Source organism: Calliphora vicina, chromosome 4 (assembly GCF_958450345.1).
Source record: "Calliphora vicina chromosome 4, idCalVici1.1, whole genome shotgun sequence".
NCBI classification, from domain to species: domain Eukaryota; kingdom Metazoa; phylum Arthropoda; class Insecta; order Diptera; family Calliphoridae; genus Calliphora; species Calliphora vicina.
In genome coordinates, this window is record NC_088783.1 from 34,266,983 (window position 1) to 34,285,729 (window position 18,747).

Here is an 18,747-nt window from a genome sequence, read left to right on the forward strand (position 1 = left end):
AGTTCTAACAACAGAAAGTCAGTTGATAAAGAAGAATTTCAGTTGTGGCAACCAAACTTTAGTTACCCCATACAAAATATTGTAGTCACAACTGTAAAATTCGGTCACTAAGATAGAATCATTCGATTGGCAACAAATTCGGTTGCTATCACGAATCTGTTTTCTCTGTGTGAGTACCGCTATTTTAAATAATTTTTTTTTTTGAACCTTTCGCAAAAATATAGCCTCATGTGTTGTTTAAGCTTACAGCTAATTGGTTGGTAGTCAGCTATGCACGTGTTCAGTTATTAGCTATTCTCCCGAGAGCAAAGTTTAAAACGTTGTTTTAAAAAAGTGGTAAAAAACATTAAATAATTAATTTATCTTAGAACCAAGTTCAACAACTAAATAATAAAAGGTAAGTGAGTAATTTAAAAAAATCCCGGCATGAAAATATTATTTAGTTTGTCTGTAATAACTTTGTAAATATAGTTTTGCGTATATGCAACATTGGTCTATTGTGGTAGTTTTGTACCTCAGAGACATCACACATACAGACGGCGTATTGAAGCATATGCCGCTCATAAATTTCCAATTGGATGTTGCTACCGAGCTTTTCAACGCAAGTCAAAATACAGTTGTCGAAAAAAGGGAAATAGTCCATATTCACTCCTTTTGACAAGGATCACCTTCCCCATCGACTCCGTCATCACCAGATACTTCATCACCAGCTCCTTATATGAGTTCTAAATCAAACCCCTATAAAAGATAATATGTTGCAGAGCCAGCAAAATACCTACGATTTGATGTTTAAAATCATTGGGTGGAATGGGGAACAAGGGGCAGAAGTAGGCTATGCAACACTGGGTTTCCAAGCTGTAAATGCAATGTGCACTTATGCTCCAATCCTCAAAAAAATTGTTTTGTATCCTACCATACATAAATTTAAATAAACGGCATTTGAAAATAATCAACTTGTATTTAAATTTATAACACCATTGTCCAATGTTGAATATACGCAACATCCTGTAGCTATTGAACCAGGACATCTAGGACATTGACATTTTTGTCAGTTGATATTGAGGTCTACTCTATCTTATATGTCTACTCAAAAAAATTTTAGCCACACCCATTTTAATTCGTGCATAAAAGGGTTAACTCTTTTTTTTATTAAAAAAAAACTTCCTTTAAGAACATATAACAGTTTTATGTTTTCTGTAAGGTATCTTTACGGAAAACATTTTGGTTTTTTTATACCAAAATGTTTTCCGTAAAGATGTTCTCTTTTTAGAATATGTCACCCCTAAAACCTTCGGAAATTTACCTATTTTTTTTATCAAATTTTCTACTTTGGACCACATTTTCTAAAATCCCAAAGCTGGAACCAGAAAACGGATAGCAGCTTTTTAAACCTTGATCGGTTCCCTATTTATCGCCAAAGTTCTTTCCCAGCCCCTAAGGAATTATGGGCAAATGGGATAAAATTGTAAAATATACAATTTTGGGATTTTTGCTCCAATTTCTAGAAATTGCGGGATTCCTTCTGACCTTTTGACAAATTTGTTTACACTTTGTTATTTAGAATGATAAATTTAAAAAACATTGAAAATTTCATTGAGTTTTGTTAATAAATAAAGATTTTATTACATATTGCATATTTATTGAGTTTCCAAAACTAAAATTTGTATCAAAATTTTAAAAGGATTGCAAATATTAATTTGCTCCACATTAATTCCGAACTAATTTTTTTGTTTAGATAAGTTAATTTTTGGTCCTACAAAAAAATGTCAAGTCAATATCTCAATCAGATTGAAAAATATGCAACTTTAAAACTCCGTCCTTCGAAAATATTGCACTTGAAATCGGATGGGAAACAAAAAAATAGCACGTGTTTAAAAATTCTACATGTCGAAGGTATACACCCTCGTCAAATATTATTCCGATCGGACCAGCCGTTTAGAAATGTTAGATTTATTTCCAAAAAATTTTGATTCTGCTCACTCTGCAAGGGTATAAATTAGTTTGTTATTCCGTTTGCAATTTCTACATTTTTCATTTTCGACACCATAAAGTATATATATTCTGGATCGCTTTATATAGCAGAGTCGATATAACCATATCCGTCTGGCCGTCTATATGTTGAAATCAACTTTCCGAAGCCCGGGTTAAGGAGAAGAAAATTTAGCAAGCTGTTTTGTTGTTGGGCAAGAGACTTTCGCAACTAAATTGCCTAGTGTGAAAGGGGTCTAAGTAAGAAACTTGTTACCATTTCCAGGTTCATGCAGTTTTTTATGGGGGCGAAATAAAACTCATTTTCCTAAAAAAAAATTATATGTGCGAAAAAGTACCTTTTGTTCTGCGGCTCCTCAATTATATCTGCTACAGTCCCGGTATGGTTTCTAACGGCCCACAAATGACTGAGTTATGTATATTTAATGATAGATATTTCAAAGACCTTTCCAACGTCGTATATAAAGCCACAGTAATGCGGACCTACAATGGCTCAAAATAACGAAAAATATTTTTTAAACAGATTTTTTTCACCTAAAATTTTTCTTTTCCGTAACATTTATTCTCACTAATAAAATTAAAATTAAAAAAAAAAAAATCTGCAGTTTCGGATTTTCGGACAAAATAGCAAAATTTTCCCAAAATTCCATTAAAAATATGAGAAATATCCATTTAAAAATATTATTAGTAGAACCATAATTTTATATTACCACAATTTTACAAACTTTTCAAAAGAACCTCGTTCAAGAAAAAAACAAAAAAGAAAAAGCACTTGATAAAAGTGAATCAAATGTTTTTAAATATTCATAACACGATATATATAGTATTTTATATACAAAACACATACATTTGCACTTACAAACACACACTGAGAGAGAGTAACGAGACACTTAATAGTCAATGGTTTAAATTGTCATACATTGAGATTTTGCTCTTTCGAAAGTTTTCCCTGCAGACTTTTAAAATCAAACAAAAACAAAATTCATACATAAATGTGCGTTTTATTTAAAACAACATTTTTCAAATTAAACTTTATTTTTACACAATTTAAAGACAATTTGAAATTGTTTAAGAAATAACGAACACAAAAAACAAACTATTTACAACTAAAACTATTTAAACATGCAACACGTTACATTTACCACTTGAGGAAATTGCATTATACCACTTTTCGTTGTTGTCAAGTGGTGCTGCTGCTCCGCATTGTATTGTGTCTTCTTGGCAATATAAACCCATTTGTCATTGCAGTTTCCTGATAAGGAACACAAAAATACACATTCTCACACTCCCGTTTAAGTTCTACGATACATTTTCATGTACTTATTTTCCACTGCCATATATTTAGAAATTTTTGTTCTTTTTTTTTTGAAGTTTTTCTCCCTTTTCCTCTAACACTTACATACATATTTCTGCCATCATGTTGATGATGGCATTATTCCTTGTTTGCATAAAATCGGTTTATTTTCCCTTTTGAGCGTACAATAGCAACAACTACAACAGTTCGCTACTACAACTGCAAACAACTAATGTCATGTTGCCTGCGTATCCGTTAGAATTAAATTTATTTTAAACTTTTTTTTTATAAACAGAAGAAAAAAACTAAACTGAACTGAACACTTGTTTAAATATGCGGGAATTTTAGAGTTCTAGAAAAAAGGGTTCCTTGTTTACTTTTAACTATAAGTTTTTACTATTTTACGCATAAACTTTGGCAAAAGTGAGAAATGTCTGATGAACTTTTAGTTTTTTTTATTATGTTTTAAAATGTTTATATTTAAAGCAGAAAATTCTATACAAATTTCTTTATAATCGATTTCTGCAAAATTGAGTTAAACTTACAAATAATCTTATTTCAGTAACATCAGTTTCAGTAATTCTAATGCAAAATTAATACAGCACTGTGAATCGATAGAAAAATAAACTGTAAAATACGTAAAATTTCCCAACTAAAGAAATCTCAAACATTATTTTTAAATAACAAGTTATACGCTTATCAAACTAAATTTTCAGAAAAGAACACAAATAAGGGTAAAAGGAGAATAAAGGCATAATTTATGCCAGAAAAGAAAATTCCATAAAATGCACATTGTGGTAGATCGAGTTGGAAATAACTTTTTTAAAATCCTTGAACCAAATTATATATTAGGGTGGCTATTATTTTGCTATTGTTTATGCTCCCAAGTTTTAAAATTTTTCTCCGTCATCTGAAAAATTCTAAAAGTTGTAGCAAAATCTGATCTCATTAAAAATAAAATATTATAGTAAAAATAAAGAAATGACAAATAATTATACATATACAGATTTGCAATATATTCAAACGTTTTTGTTCTACAGAAAAATGTGCTCAAAATCCACGTCTTTAGATGCGTTGAAAAACCACAAGGGGTGAAAATTTTCCAAAAAAAAGGACGCCATTATTTTTAATTACGCAAAAACCTTCAGCAAAATGATGATACCCGAAAAACAAATGAAGTGACCTGGTCACAAATTAACTCTAATATATATGTATACAATATTCTATTTTTAAATATAGAGAGTTTAGATATAAATAAATCTTTTCAACTCAAAAATTGTATTTTGTGTAACTAATATAATAAGGAACAAATAACAGTTTAAATCAAGAGGTAAATTAAAAAAACCCCATTTAAATATAAAAAAAAAATTATAAAAATATTTTATAAAATAAATTAGCAGTTTTGAATATTGAAAATGAAATAGTTATGTTAGCAAACTGAATTTTTGTGATATTTTAGTTTTGTTTTAATAAAAAATTATTTTTTTTTATAAAAAAAATTGTTTATTTTTACTATTTGGGAAGGGCACTTGCCCACCCTAGAATAATAGTCTAGCTACGCTTATGGATATATGGCTTTATCGACTCCGCTATACATAACGATCCAGAATATATAAACTTTATGGGGTCGCAAATGAGAAATTTAGAAATTACAATTGGAATGACAAACTTGCCACTGATGGTAAAGGGTATAATAAAAGAATTACATGGGGACTGTACTCAGTTTAAAATGAAAATGTACATTGTTCAACAATAAAAAGGTGTTGTTCTACTAACTTACTAACCCTAAACTGTCATCCATCAAACTGTTTTGATACCCTAAACCACCATAGTAGGGAGGAGCCTGTCACACATTTCCCTCATTTCCGATTGATTTTGTTTTACCTTCTTCAGATTCCGTTTGATTTTGTCAATTTCCCAAATAGTTTATAATTCTCAATTTCCAAATTTAATTTAGCAATGTTTTGTACATAGAATAATATATCCATAGAAGCGTTACTGAGATGGAAAAAACCTAAGTCTGTTGTCAAAAACCTAAGTCGTGAGAATGTATTAGTACAAAGTTTTGAGATTGTGTTGGTGCCTTTTTAATTTTCACCAGACACACTGAGTTGTATAAAAATGTTTAAATTTTAATTTATGTAAATTTTCTTCTATTTTCAATACCAAAAATTGAAACTCTGTTCAATAAATTAAATTCCACCACAAATAAAATTAAGTGTCAAAAATTAATAAAAATATTTTTTTTCGTTTGAGCAAAATTAACGTGTTTCGGAAATAAAATATGCTGTAGATTGTTAAAAAAAAATCATAAAATAGTGGTTCGGTCTGTATTTAGTCGGAAAATCAAAGGTAAAATTTCAAGTATTTTAATGTGTTAATTTCTCTCACAAGTATGTTGAATTCACATATCACAAGTACGTGCGAAGAGAGGAATTATTGTTACTCCAGCTTACTCTCAGTTGCGCCTCTAGTTGTACCCTATGGTTTTGTATATTAAAACAAAAGTCGAGGTTATGGTTAAGAAACTATTTCAAAATATAAGAAAAACAAATAATTACTGAATGTGGTATCATTTCGAAAAAAAAAATTCGTTTTACTTTATCTAAAAAAGCAAAATGCGGAATTAATTCCACTTTCATTAGGAATGAAATTCTGTGATATTGGAGTATATTATGTTTGTGCTGATGTTTATAATGATGTACATTCGTCCGTCTAGCTGGCTGTCGATGTAAACCTTGTGCGTAAAATACAGGTCACAATTTTAAAGATATTATGAAAAAATTTGCTACATACGTTTTTTCTGCCCAAGAACGAAACCTATTATGAATATTGGAACTGGTTGAAATCGGTTCATTAATTCACCTAACCACCATACCAATGTCCTCCCCAATCCACAAAAATTTCTTCACAAATACATTTCATATAAAAATAAATCAGATTTAAAAATCTTAATGCAAAAAAAAATCACTTTTGCGAGCATAACGATCATGAATCTTGTTTACTTGTTTTTTTTTAAATTGGAAACACTATACTCCACAAATTGTGAAAATTCCAATTTAGTATGGATTTTTGGACACTAAATTGATTACAATAAATCATAGACAATTAAATACGCGTAGTGGTACAGAAAATTTGTTTCAGTCATCTAAGTTTTTAAATTACAATTTCAATGTATTCTTTAAATTATTACCAAGGTTGGTTACCGATTCGAATTATTTCAGATCGCCAATTTGGATTATTTCAGCAACTGTACTTTAATGACAATGGTAATTTCGGATGTTCAAATATTTTCTAAAAATATCCTCTTATTTCTAATAAACGTAAAATGTTTTGTATTTCAATCAGCCTAGTCGTAAAAAATAATCAAATAGCTAAATTTTGACAAAAATGGAACTTTATTGTTTTTAATATTTCTCAAAGGTTTTTGAAAGACTTTGTATTATTATTACATATTTGATAAGAGCAAGCTTCGAAAAATACTAATAAGAAAAATTTTAGTCGATATAGATATGTACTAGGGTTATATAGCTAAAACAAAAAGTCGACCTTTCGAATTTTTCCGATTTTAAAAAGTCGACTTTTCGAACTTTCGACTTTTGGTAATTTATGAAAAGTCGACTCTTTAGTTAATCGACTTTTTCGACTTTTATACCAGCGTGTGATAGATTATTTTAAAATACTTTCTTCCAAATTAAAAAAGCTTGGATTTTCGAAAATAAAAAATTCACCATTTGATCCTATACTAGACATATGGTACTTTCCAAGGTACAAAAATTAAGTTTTCATTTCCTTAAATATTTTTGTGAGCAGGAACAAATTTGTTTACCATTAGTCTTAAAATCTGAAACAATAAGGTAAAAAATTACAGCAAATTAGAGTTATTTTTACATATTGACTCTAAAGAATTTGAACATTGAGGTGAATAAAGACAATTTCAAAAAATATTATTGAAATAATTTCTTAGAAAATAATTGTAAATACCAAAATAAAGTCACCGACCAAAAACAAAAATTCAAATATTCGTTGCCTAATTCCCACTCGAGATCGTGAAGTCTTATATTCAACACCTCACTGTAGAAGTTTAATGCTCTCTATAAATACAATTCGTTTATTAACGATCAAACTTATCATTCTATTTTGGCTCGATTTCAATTATTTATTTTCTTTTTTCAAAACATGTTCATAATAAACTACACTCTCAAATTTTATTGAGATTATTCATCATAAATTAAATATATAAACTCCGACTTTGAGTTTCTTCAAGAATTCGTTAAATATTTGAAAATAAGCACTATAAAAACCAGCTATATTTAGCGTTCGTTATCCTTTGCCAACATTTATCCACAAAAGCCGATGGCATACTAAAGAGTGTTATCAAAACATTGAGTTTAACAACAACAAGAACTAGTCGAAAAAACGAAGTTATACACAACAACCCCAAAAGAAATTCATATAAACAAGGCAAACATTTCATGTTGCTGGCAACATAAACGGCAACATTCATATGTTTATAAACATTTCGGAATGAGTACAGTAATTTTTTTAATAACATTTTACTTCTTCTTAATTTATTAACTGTGTTTAAGTAATTTTTACATTATTGTGTTACAATTTGGCGGGAATTTTATGTTTTTGTTCCAACGACTTCTCCAATATCTCAATAACATCTTCAGCACAACCCCAAGCTAAAGTGACACCACTGCCGCCATGACCATAATTGTGGATTAATATTTTATTACCTTAAATTTTAAATAAAACTTATGTAAGTAACGGGAACATTAAACATTAAAAATTAGAATAATACCTTTTATTTGCTCAGGTTCCAAACGCAAATTGGTTCTGCCAGGCCTTAAACCCACCCAATCATACATGTGTTTGGCTTGATGCAAAGGTGGCACAATTTCACGGCAACCATCAACAATGAATTTTTTATCCACGGGACAGACTTTGGTATTGAAATCGTTTTCCTGGTGAGTGCCTCCCAAAACCACAGATTCCATGCTAAAATTAAATTCAGCTTTTATATTGATATTTAATGTATTGTTAAACACTTACTTTGGTATAATATAGTTGCCTACATCACTTTCATCCAAAACCACATAGTACAGCCAGGGTGCTTTTACTCTGGCAACTTGACCACGTACGGGGAACATGCTTTTGTCTCCTAATAATTCTTGTGAACCCAATCCGGTGCAATTGATGACCACATCGTATTTAGTGGTCTCAATGAATTGTTGTAGATTCTCAATTTTTTCATTAAGAATTTGGCCTCCTTGTTTTCTAAAACGCTTAATTAAATAGGGAAGTAATAATCGGGGTTCCGAGGTGTAGGTGACGAAATGTAATCCGGAGCTGTAACGAGATATACAGACATATTTTAATTAATAAGATGTGACTTAATATTCTTAAAATATATTAAAACAAAAAATTAATTTCTTGTCATAATCTGAACAATCAAATTTGAATATTCCTCTTTCTGAAACATCTTTTATAAGTTAAATTAAAAATTACAATAATTTGAATTTTTAATTGAGAAAAACAATAAAACTTTTTCAAAATAATATCTCAATAAATTCAGATAAAGAACCGTTATTTTATGTATAATCAAAATTTTAATCGAAAATCTTTTTTTTTTTGTCTAATCTCAATTTGTCATAAACATTTTACTTCAATTGATAACAGCCAATCGCTTCTAAACACTTTACTATTTAAAGCACTCAAAAATGTCTTAGGAATAAAAAATTTAATCAAGTCATCCAAAACAAAAAAAAAATAAACTCACGTATATTTTGTTGCTCTGTTTACATTGTACTCAGCCAACAGCTTATCGCACATTGGTTCACAGCCATAAACAATATCTTTCCAAAAGTCATCTACAGGCGTATCAGCTGTTGTCAAACGTACGACTGGAATTAGACAAATGCCAGCCTCACCGGCATCTTCTGACAGCCATAATCCTTCCAAGAAATCATGCATGCCTTTAGACCATTTGCTTTTAATAATAACAATATCATATTAATGCATAAAGTTTTATTAATTTCCTAAATTTCACTTACTGCACTTTGGAAGTAGGTGTTCCGCCCAATAAATAGGGACCCCATAAACCGGCCGAACCATCACCTGTGGTATTAGGTGTAAATTTATCAGAAATTAAAGTTACCTCAATTGGTTTCTGTTGCTTTTTGTAGAATTCCAAGATTCTTACGGCACAGCAGAAGCCATTGATGCCACCTCCCAAAATACAAACATGCATTTTAAATATGATGATTTAAATTTCAATACAACCTCTTAATGCAAAAGTCCGATTACTACTGATTGAGTATTTGTTGTGTGTTTTTAATCTCAGAATAGTTTTTTTATTTTTTATAATTTTTGTTATCAGTTTAAACAAATTATAACAACAAACTGCAGCCAATAATCAAATATTTAATACTTCAATTAAAATACAAATATTTTTCCATTCATTTCAGTCACTCAATGCTGATAAGACAGCTGTTTAGTATTTGTGTTATTGTTTAGTTACTGTAAGAACTAAACATTGAGTATAAAAAAATTATATTTAATCGCATTTGTGAGATAAAGATCATAATTGAAACTTGCACGTTTGCTTTGTAATATTCACCCTATGGGGTGTTATATGTCTGTGCTATAGTATGTTAAAAATAAATTTTAAATTTTGTAGTAGAGTCAATAATTTTTACAGATATCTACAGAAATTTAAAATTAATATAAATAATTCATAGAATTATAATAGAATAACCAAAGTTATCTATAACTTTTTTATTGGAAAATAATTGATATCGATAACAAAAGTTATTTTTACTTACCAAATGGAAAATAAAATATATCGAAAATCGAAAAAATTAAAGTTATCGATAACTTTTATGTAAATAGTTAAAGTTACTGATAACTTTTATATAGAAAAATAAATTTATCGATAACGTTTCTATACAAAATTTAGAAAATAAAACTTTTCGATAGAAAATAAAAGTTATCAATAACTTATCAGTATAAAATTAAATTATTGATAACTTTTCTATAAAAATAAAAGTTATTACCTGCTTTCCTAATGAAAATTGCAGTTATCGATTTCTTTTTCATAGAAAATTAAAGTTATCGATAACTTTAATATAGAAAAATAAATTTATCAATAACTTTTATATAGAAAATGTAAATTATCGAATGCTTTTCTCTAAAAAAAAAAAACTTATCGATAACTTTTCTATAGAATATAAAAGTTATCGATGGCCTTTATATTGAAATTTAATGTTATCAATAACTTATCAGTAGAAAATAAAAGTTATCGATTGCTTTTCTAAAGAAAATTAAAGTTATCGATAACGTTTCTATAGAAAATTAAAGTTATCGATTACATTTTCTAGGGAAAATTTAAGTTTTCTATAGAAAACTAAGTTATCGATATATGTTTATGGAAAATAAAAGATATCGATAACTTTTCTATAGAAAATTTAAGTTATCGATAGTTTTACTCTAGAAATAAATCTTATCACATCTATAATCTTAATATTATTTTAACATAATTTGGCAATTCAACATATTTTTTAATAAACAATTTAAATAATCCAAAAGTATTTGTTTAACAAAACGTAAAAAAAAAAGTTTTCTACAAAAAATTAAAGTTGACGATTACATTTTTAAAGAGTGAGTCCAAAAAACATATACACACAATTCCAGCCAAAAAAAAATTACAACTGTTATTGCGATCAAAATGTTCACCGAAAAAAAGTTCGTGGAAAAATAATGAAAACTTTTCAAAAAAATCCAATATGTACGTTCAAAAAAAATATAAAAATATTTCAAGGTTCATTGTCACACTGTTTCGAAAGCCATTAAACAGTATTAGCAAGGCTTGAACATTGAAGAAAAACCCGAGTCAGGAAGAAAAAAAGGTCTATCAGATATTGGAAGGCAAAGACGTCAAACAACTCTTTTGAAGAGCACCGAACAAAATTTTAAGGAGTGTCAACAAAAACGGCTTTTACATTTCTTAAAACAGCACAGAGTGCCTTCATATTTCTGTCCCGATTAGATTTTGTACCACGGCAGGCAAATCCACCCAACTGTCCAGAACTTCGTCCTGGGGAAAGATATTGGGCTCTTGTTAAAAAAAAATAATTAAAGACCACAGAATTGGTATCGCAGGACAAGTCCCATTTTAAGCGTAAGTGGACCACCTCGTCCAAAATGATAACGGAAGAAACTTTAAAATCTTTAATGGGTCGATTTCCGGAAAAACTGTATAAATTAATAAATACCGAGTAATATACCAAAATTTTAATATTTAATGAATTTTCTGATAATTTCAATAATTTTACGTATTTCTGAGAATTTTTATATTGAACGGTTTAAGTTTCATTTAACTTAGGCTCACTCTTTAAAAAATATTTAATATCGATAAATTCTCTATAGTTATCGATAACTTTACTATAGAAGTAAAAGTAATCTATAATTTTGATATAGAAAACCAAATTTTCTGATAACTTTTCTATAGTCAAATAAAAATTTCCAACAGAAAATACTATTTTTTATTGAATTTCTAATAGAAAATTATTTTTACGGGCACATCTTTAATCATGAAACTAAATTTGTGGTTAATTAGAAAACATAATTTAATATAAACTGCCATAAATTAAATCCGTTATAAACAAATTTAAAGAACACAGAAAATTGTTCTATTAATACATAATATCACAAAACTTTCATCAACAAATTAAACCACTGCACAAACAATCTTCTCTCTATTAAACAATATTTTCATCATGTTGCTAAAACTGCAGTTTTTTGCTTTAGCTTTTTTATAAATTTCTTCAGCATTTCTTTCTCAAAATTCAGAATATTTCTATTTTCTAAGAATTCAAATTAATTAAATTTAATTTGTTGAGAGCAAAATATGCGCTGACCCATAAACAAATGCATATTTTTGGGTTTTTCGGTTTTGCACTGTTGACCAAATTGTTTTAGTGGATGCAACAAAAAAGAAAAAAAAAAGAAAACCGAACTCAAGAACACAGTATTTTGTTTGAACTGAAAATGTTTTACAACTGCAGTGTGCCTGCTTGCCTAACTGCTCGTAATATGCCAAGAATGCTGTGATGAATTGTTCTACTAAACTAGCCCAAAAAAATATGTAGTATATGTATAAGAAACGAAAAGAATTACAGCTACTACAATCTCACTATGAATAAAACAACAACAATATGAAAGTGTGAAAAACATTCAGTTTATACAAAAATAATGCAAAAGAAATAAAGAATTAAAAATAAAAACAATAATAAAATACCATGTTTTCTATATGTTGAATTGTATGTTTCTATTGAGCCATGGAGTTACACTAACATCGGAAAATCAATGAGTAAATTTTTGGAAAATGAAATATCTTCATCTATTTTTTGGTTTTAGTTTGTTGTCTAAAAAAATTCAAAAATGCAAATGTCTTGTCAGGAATGGTAAACTTTGGAATATTATATTCTGATCTTTATCCATTTACCTTGTAATCGACCAGATCATTTTTCATTTCACTCTCATTTCGTTGCCAGTGTGCATTTGCATGCATAAGAGCACAGAGAAGAAACTCATTCATTTTAAAGAATTTTATCACCCAGAGGCATTACTATGTAAACAACAATAACAACAAAGAGAAGCATCGCCACCAACAGTAACAACAACAACAATAAAATAAAAACCAAAAACAATAATAACCAAAACAATAAAAAATGAATGCAAAACAAACGAAAAAAAAACATCAAAATGGCAGAATATGTAAAAAAGAACAAAACTAAAAAGAAGACAGTATAAACTGCAGAAAAATTTTAATAACTTGCATTGTTATGCGGAAATTAAAATGAACAACAACAGCAGCAGCAACAACAATAATACATGCATACGGAAAATCTAAAAAAAAAAACTCAACTAAATTTGGTTTGGTATAAGAAAAAAAAAGTATAAAAATGAACAAGAGGCAGCATTAATATCAAGCAACATCAAATATTTTGTAGTTTGATTTTGATACCGATCTGTTGTTGTTATTGTTTTTTTTTTGCAAATGTTGTTGTTGTTGTTCGTTCATAGTCTCATTGTACTGGCAGTAACTATGATTGAGGTTTGACATAAATATGTTATTGCTTTTGTTATTCTATATTCGCTGTTGCCATTATTGTTGTCGTTTTTGTATTTTTAATGAAACATAAAGAAACAATTTCAAATATTTTCTAATTTATCAAAAGGATTATGTAGTATTTTATATTGCAAACTAAAATAAAAAAATTTGCAATAACTGAAATTCAACTTTTATAAAAAAACACAGCATCGCGAATTTGGATTCCGCTTTTCAAGAGAAAAGGGATATTGAATGAAGTGCAGTTGACCCATATAAAAAATGCAAAATCTTGCATGTTATATATTTGCAGTCAGTATATGATTAAACTCTCATGCATTATAGAAATTAGATAAAGCAAATATTTATATAATTTTATAATATGTAACTTTAAAATTCAACTTTCCAACTTTCAGGGATGGTAAATAATTGATAAACGAAAACATAACATGATAATGTAACAAAATCGGTTACTCGGTTTTTAAGTTATTCGGTGTTGGCAGCTGTGCCCCTATGGCGAATGATCCCCCTTCTTCCCTATACTTTAATAAAGTTAAATAATACAAAAATTCAATAGGCAGAATCCATATCAAAACGGACAGAAAACTGCTATTAACAGTTTAGGATTTAACATCTTCGATATTAATAAAATTTACCACATATGAAAAAACTTACTTTTAGTAACGTTTTTCTTTATTACTCCTGAACTAATCGAGTCTCCATCGAAATTTCTCTGTACGAATATAGTAGAGAGTTTAGTTATCCTCATATCGCGTTCTTTATTATTTTTTAACACCGCGATTTTTGATATTTTTTACATTGCAATATATACTCCGAAAATTTACCTTTAACCTTTTGGAAGTAAACAATTTTATTCACACCATTTTAAGGACAATATCTTTGGCTTTAAAATGGAGTCAAAAATGATGCTGGTCTTTGAGTAGTTTCAAAGTTATAGACAATTAAGTGTATATACTTTTAGACAATTTTAAAAAATTTTTCAAATTTCAAATCGCGATATTTTTACATAGGAATGAGTTTCCATTGAGAAAGTCACTGATATAAGGAACATATTGGATATATTAAGTATGTGGTAAATTTCATTAAAATCGGAGATGCTAAATCCGACTGCTGTCCGCTTTCACATGGATCCTCCCAATATAAAAATTCTCATAAACACGTAAATTTATTCAAGTATTGTACAAATTCATGAAACATTAACATGTTGACATATTACTCGGTATTTATAAATTTATCTACTTTTTCCGGAAATTCTCCCTTTAAGATTTTATAGTTGCTTCCGTTACCCTTTTGGACGAAGAGGTCCACTTACGCTTAAAATCGGATAATTCCTGGGATAACTTTCCTGTGTTCTTTAATTCCTTTTAAACAAGAGCCCAATAGCTTTCCACAGGCCCAAGTTCTGGACAGTTGGATGGATTTATCTCCCGTGGTACAAAATTCATGTTATTGTTTGAATACCACTCAAGGGCCTTTTTTCATAGTGGCTTGATGCCAAATCGGGCCAAAAATATGAAAAAACTCTGCGCTGTTTTAAGAAAGGTAAAAAACGTTTTTGGAATTTTGTTGAATTTTTTTTGTCCGTTATTGTTCTTGAACCTCGTCCATCGGCCACATAAATATCTTGACCCGGAAGTTGTGAATAGTCTGCCAGTTCATAAGTTTTATCATCCATCATACAACAGGTATAATTTTTTATAAAATTTGACTTAGATTTTTTCGCTAGTTCTTTTGCTTCTATGTTCTTTACGGCATTGGGATCTGGAACTTTCTGAACTTTATACGACTTCAACCCAGCATTAGCATTGGCTCTGCGCACAATAGGATCAGATCAATTAAATAACTTTAGGAGCTGCTTTTCTGATAGAAGTGTCATCATATGCTCTTCGAAAATGTTCTTCTTTTGCCTTACCAATATCTATTAGACCTTCTTTTCTTCCTGATCCAGATTTTCTTTCAATGATCATGTCGTCCTTAACTGTTTAATGGCATTTGAAACCGTGTGGTCATGAACCTTCAAATTGGATTTTTTTGAAAAGTTTTAATTATTTTTTCACGTACTTTTTTTCCGGTAACCATTTTGAAAAGATAATATCTGATATATTTTTAAAAGCTAACGTGATTAAAAAAATAATTATTTGTTAGACCAAGGATAACTTTTGGCTGGAATAGTGTGAATGAGTTTTTTCCGAATGGATCTTTAATGTAGAACTTTAGGAACTAGTTTCAATGGAATATCCTAGAACACTAGAGATGTGATTGTACTAAAATGAATGATAAATTTATGTAAATTTATTGTCTTAAAAAACTTACAAAATTTTAAAGCTCGCTTTAGACCAGAGTCAACCAAAAAGAGTTCATGATATGTTTACGTAAAAAGCCGTTTTATCTTCATGCATCAGGGCTGAGTTTGGATATTATTGCTTTGGACGATACGACTTAACGAAGAGAAAATAAAACAAGTAAGAAAACTATATTCGGCTGTCGCTAATTTTAAAATAAAAATTCAAGATATAAAGGAAAATAAAGGAAGACATTTTTAAATCTTTCTTTAATTTATTACTGAAAAAAAATGTATGGCAAACAAATTTTTTTTTTTTTGAAAAAATTGTTTAAAATATTTTATTCCCGATTTTAAGCCATTGTAGGTCCAACTTACTATGGCGTTATATACGTTGTTACAAAGGTCTTTCAAATATCTATCATTAGATATAAAAAAATGCTATTTGTGGGCTGATTTTCTCGATTTTAAATAGCAACTGAACCTGGTTATAGCGGATATATTGATTTATGAATCATGAATGTAGATTATTTGGGGGCTATGGAAAGTTGATTTCAACAGAATATCTATACTTTGTGGGGTCGTAAATGAAAAATGTAGAAATGACAAACTTATATATCATCCCATTAATAAAACAATAGAGTCTAATTTTTTTTTTCCATTTCGAAATAATTGAGTTTAAAATATTTGTGTTAGTAGACATCTAGAACAAAATTAATATTCCAATTGATCTTTTGACCAACTTTGTGGAAGTAGAATTTCACCAAATTTTGATAACATATAGAATCAGTTATGTAGATTCTTATTATGCAATAATGGTGTATATGCTAATACACTTTTGTTTCATCGAGGGGACGATATAACCTTGCCACTCATGGTGAAGGGTATAAAAAATCATCCACACTTCTGTCAATTGATTTCTTTTTTTTTTTTGTTTATTATTTGATAATTTGATTGAACTTCGTTGACATTCGTTTTGTTTACAAATATATGACCGTGATATGATCGTGATAGCCCCTGGTACCGATAACTGATTTAAACTATCCCGTATTCTTTATTATTTACTTACAACTTTTGATTATAATTGAAATTAATCGTTTCTATGGTTGAATTGTTTTAACCAAGTATATTTTAATACAAAATATCTTAATGAAATATACAAACTTTAACAAAATTAAACATAAATATTTAATTCCTTTTAAATTTTCAAACTTTAATAAAATAAAATTTTAAAAATTTTCAACCATAAATAACTAATCCCTACTTACTTTATATAGTTATTTACTATGATTACTAAACACTGAGATTATTATTTATAACAACATATACATATATATGTATGTAAGTAGTAATAATTAAATTATTAGTCGTACAAATTAGTTGTCTATTTTGTTTTTTTTTTTTCATTAATAATTTCAATTCAAATTTTATTTGCGGTCATTCATTTGAATTGTGGTTTATTATTTTAAAGCTGATTAGACCTTTTTTTAATTGTTGGAAAAAGTATACGGTAAATAAAACTAATTAAGTAAATAGTTTATATACAATGGGCAACTATTGATACAATTACAAAAAAATACAATATACACAGCTACAGTGGTAATAATAATATGGAGCAAAATAAAATACAATTGGTGAAGGGTATAATAAGGTGTTTAAATAAAATCACAGAAATTAAATTTTTCATTTTCGAAAACCGCAGGGTGCTAAACCAATTTAACTAATAGATAGGTTGTGCACATTGCCATTGTTATATTTTGTTATAATATGTATTCTGAATTTTCTGTTAATGTAAATGAGAAGCCACTAGTTTCTATATTTCTTTCGCTTAATTTTTAATCGATTTTTTTCTATAATTTTCTCAATAAATACAATTTTAAATGTGTATAAAATCGTTTTTTTCAATGGAATTAAAATAATCTGTGTTACATTAACAAATATCAATATGATCAGCTTTATTGGGGAAACTACACATCAATAGTTTTTATAAGCTCAAAAAAACAAGTAACAGACCTTTTTCAACTGTGCCGAATCTTATATATATATATATATATATATATATATATATATATATATATATATATATATATATATATATATATATATATATATATATATATATATATACCCTTCACCAAAGATAAAGATTGAAAATATTTCCTCACGAATTTTTTTTTTAATTTTTTTGCTGAAAAAAATTTGTTAGTGAAAAAAAATTGTTGAATTTTTTTGCTGAAAAAAAACTCGACGTAAAAAATATTTTTGCCTATTTTGACCCATTGTAGGTTCGAATTACTATGGCGTTATAAAAGCCATTGGAATGGTTTTGGTTATATTCAGGACTGTCACAGAATTCCATTCCGATCGAAAGTGGAATTAATTCCGTAATTTACTTCTTCACAAAAAGTAAAACGAAAATTTCTTTCGGAATGAAACCACTTTCAGTTTTCAAAGTGGAATTGATATTTGATTGTATTTATTTGATTTTCTTAAAATTTTAATCAATTTCTGTACCAAAAACTTTACTTTTTTTAATATAAAAAACGATATCAAATTAAAATCTGAAATACAGAATTATTAAACATTTTTTAAATTAACAAATTACACGAAATCTGAAGAACCTAAAACGAAATCCATCGGAATAAAATCTACGGAATTGAAACCATTCCGAACAAAATGTTTGACAGGCCTGATTGTCTATATTAATGACTAATCCAGATATAGATAAAAAATTAAGGTAGTCGTGGCTTATATCTCAAACATGTTTAAGGCGATTTCCACGATTTTAAGTACCAGTACAACCGGAACTAAAGCGGATATATTGATTATGAATCATGTAAGTAAGTGTTTTGGGGATCACGGAAAGGTGATTTCAAGATACAGCGATCCTATTACAAACATAATGAAAGTATGTGGTTTAAAACCAAGAACAGGATTAGCGCTGAATGTAACAAAATAAAGGATTTATAAATAAAATGATTTAAACGAACTGTTTACACTAAAATATCATTAATAGTATTTATGACGACGAGAAACAAATACAAC

At 28.4% G+C, this 18,747-nt stretch overlaps 1 protein-coding gene across 1 annotated transcript; it reads right to left on the reverse strand.

Annotated features, from left to right (window-relative positions):
* Positions 1-7,823: 7,823 nt before the first annotated feature.
* Daao2 (D-amino acid oxidase 2) lies at positions 7,824-9,609 on the reverse strand. Its single transcript, XM_065507209.1, has 5 exons — positions 9,343-9,609; positions 9,069-9,278; positions 8,342-8,638; positions 8,091-8,287; positions 7,824-8,025 (listed from the first exon to the last, which is right to left on the reverse strand). The coding sequence occupies exons 1-5, from the start codon at positions 9,537-9,539 to the stop codon at positions 7,892-7,894; spliced, it is 1,035 nt and encodes a 344-aa protein (XP_065363281.1). The 5' UTR covers positions 9,540-9,609; the 3' UTR covers positions 7,824-7,891.
* Positions 9,610-18,747: the final 9,138 nt, after the last annotated feature.

Excerpts from the sequence above, each read along its gene's own strand:
- Daao2 (XM_065507209.1), bottom strand. The coding sequence starts at position 9,539 with ATGCATGTTTGTATTTTGGGAGGTGGCATCAATGGCTTCTGCTGTGCC. Across the intron at positions 9,279-9,342 it reads ACACCTACTTCCAAAGTGCA|CAAATGGTCTAAAGGCATGC; the intron begins GTAAGTGAAATT and ends TATTATTAAAAG. Across the intron at positions 8,639-9,068 it reads AACAGAGCAACAAAATATAC|CTCCGGATTACATTTCGTCA; the intron begins GTGAGTTTATTT and ends ATCTCGTTACAG.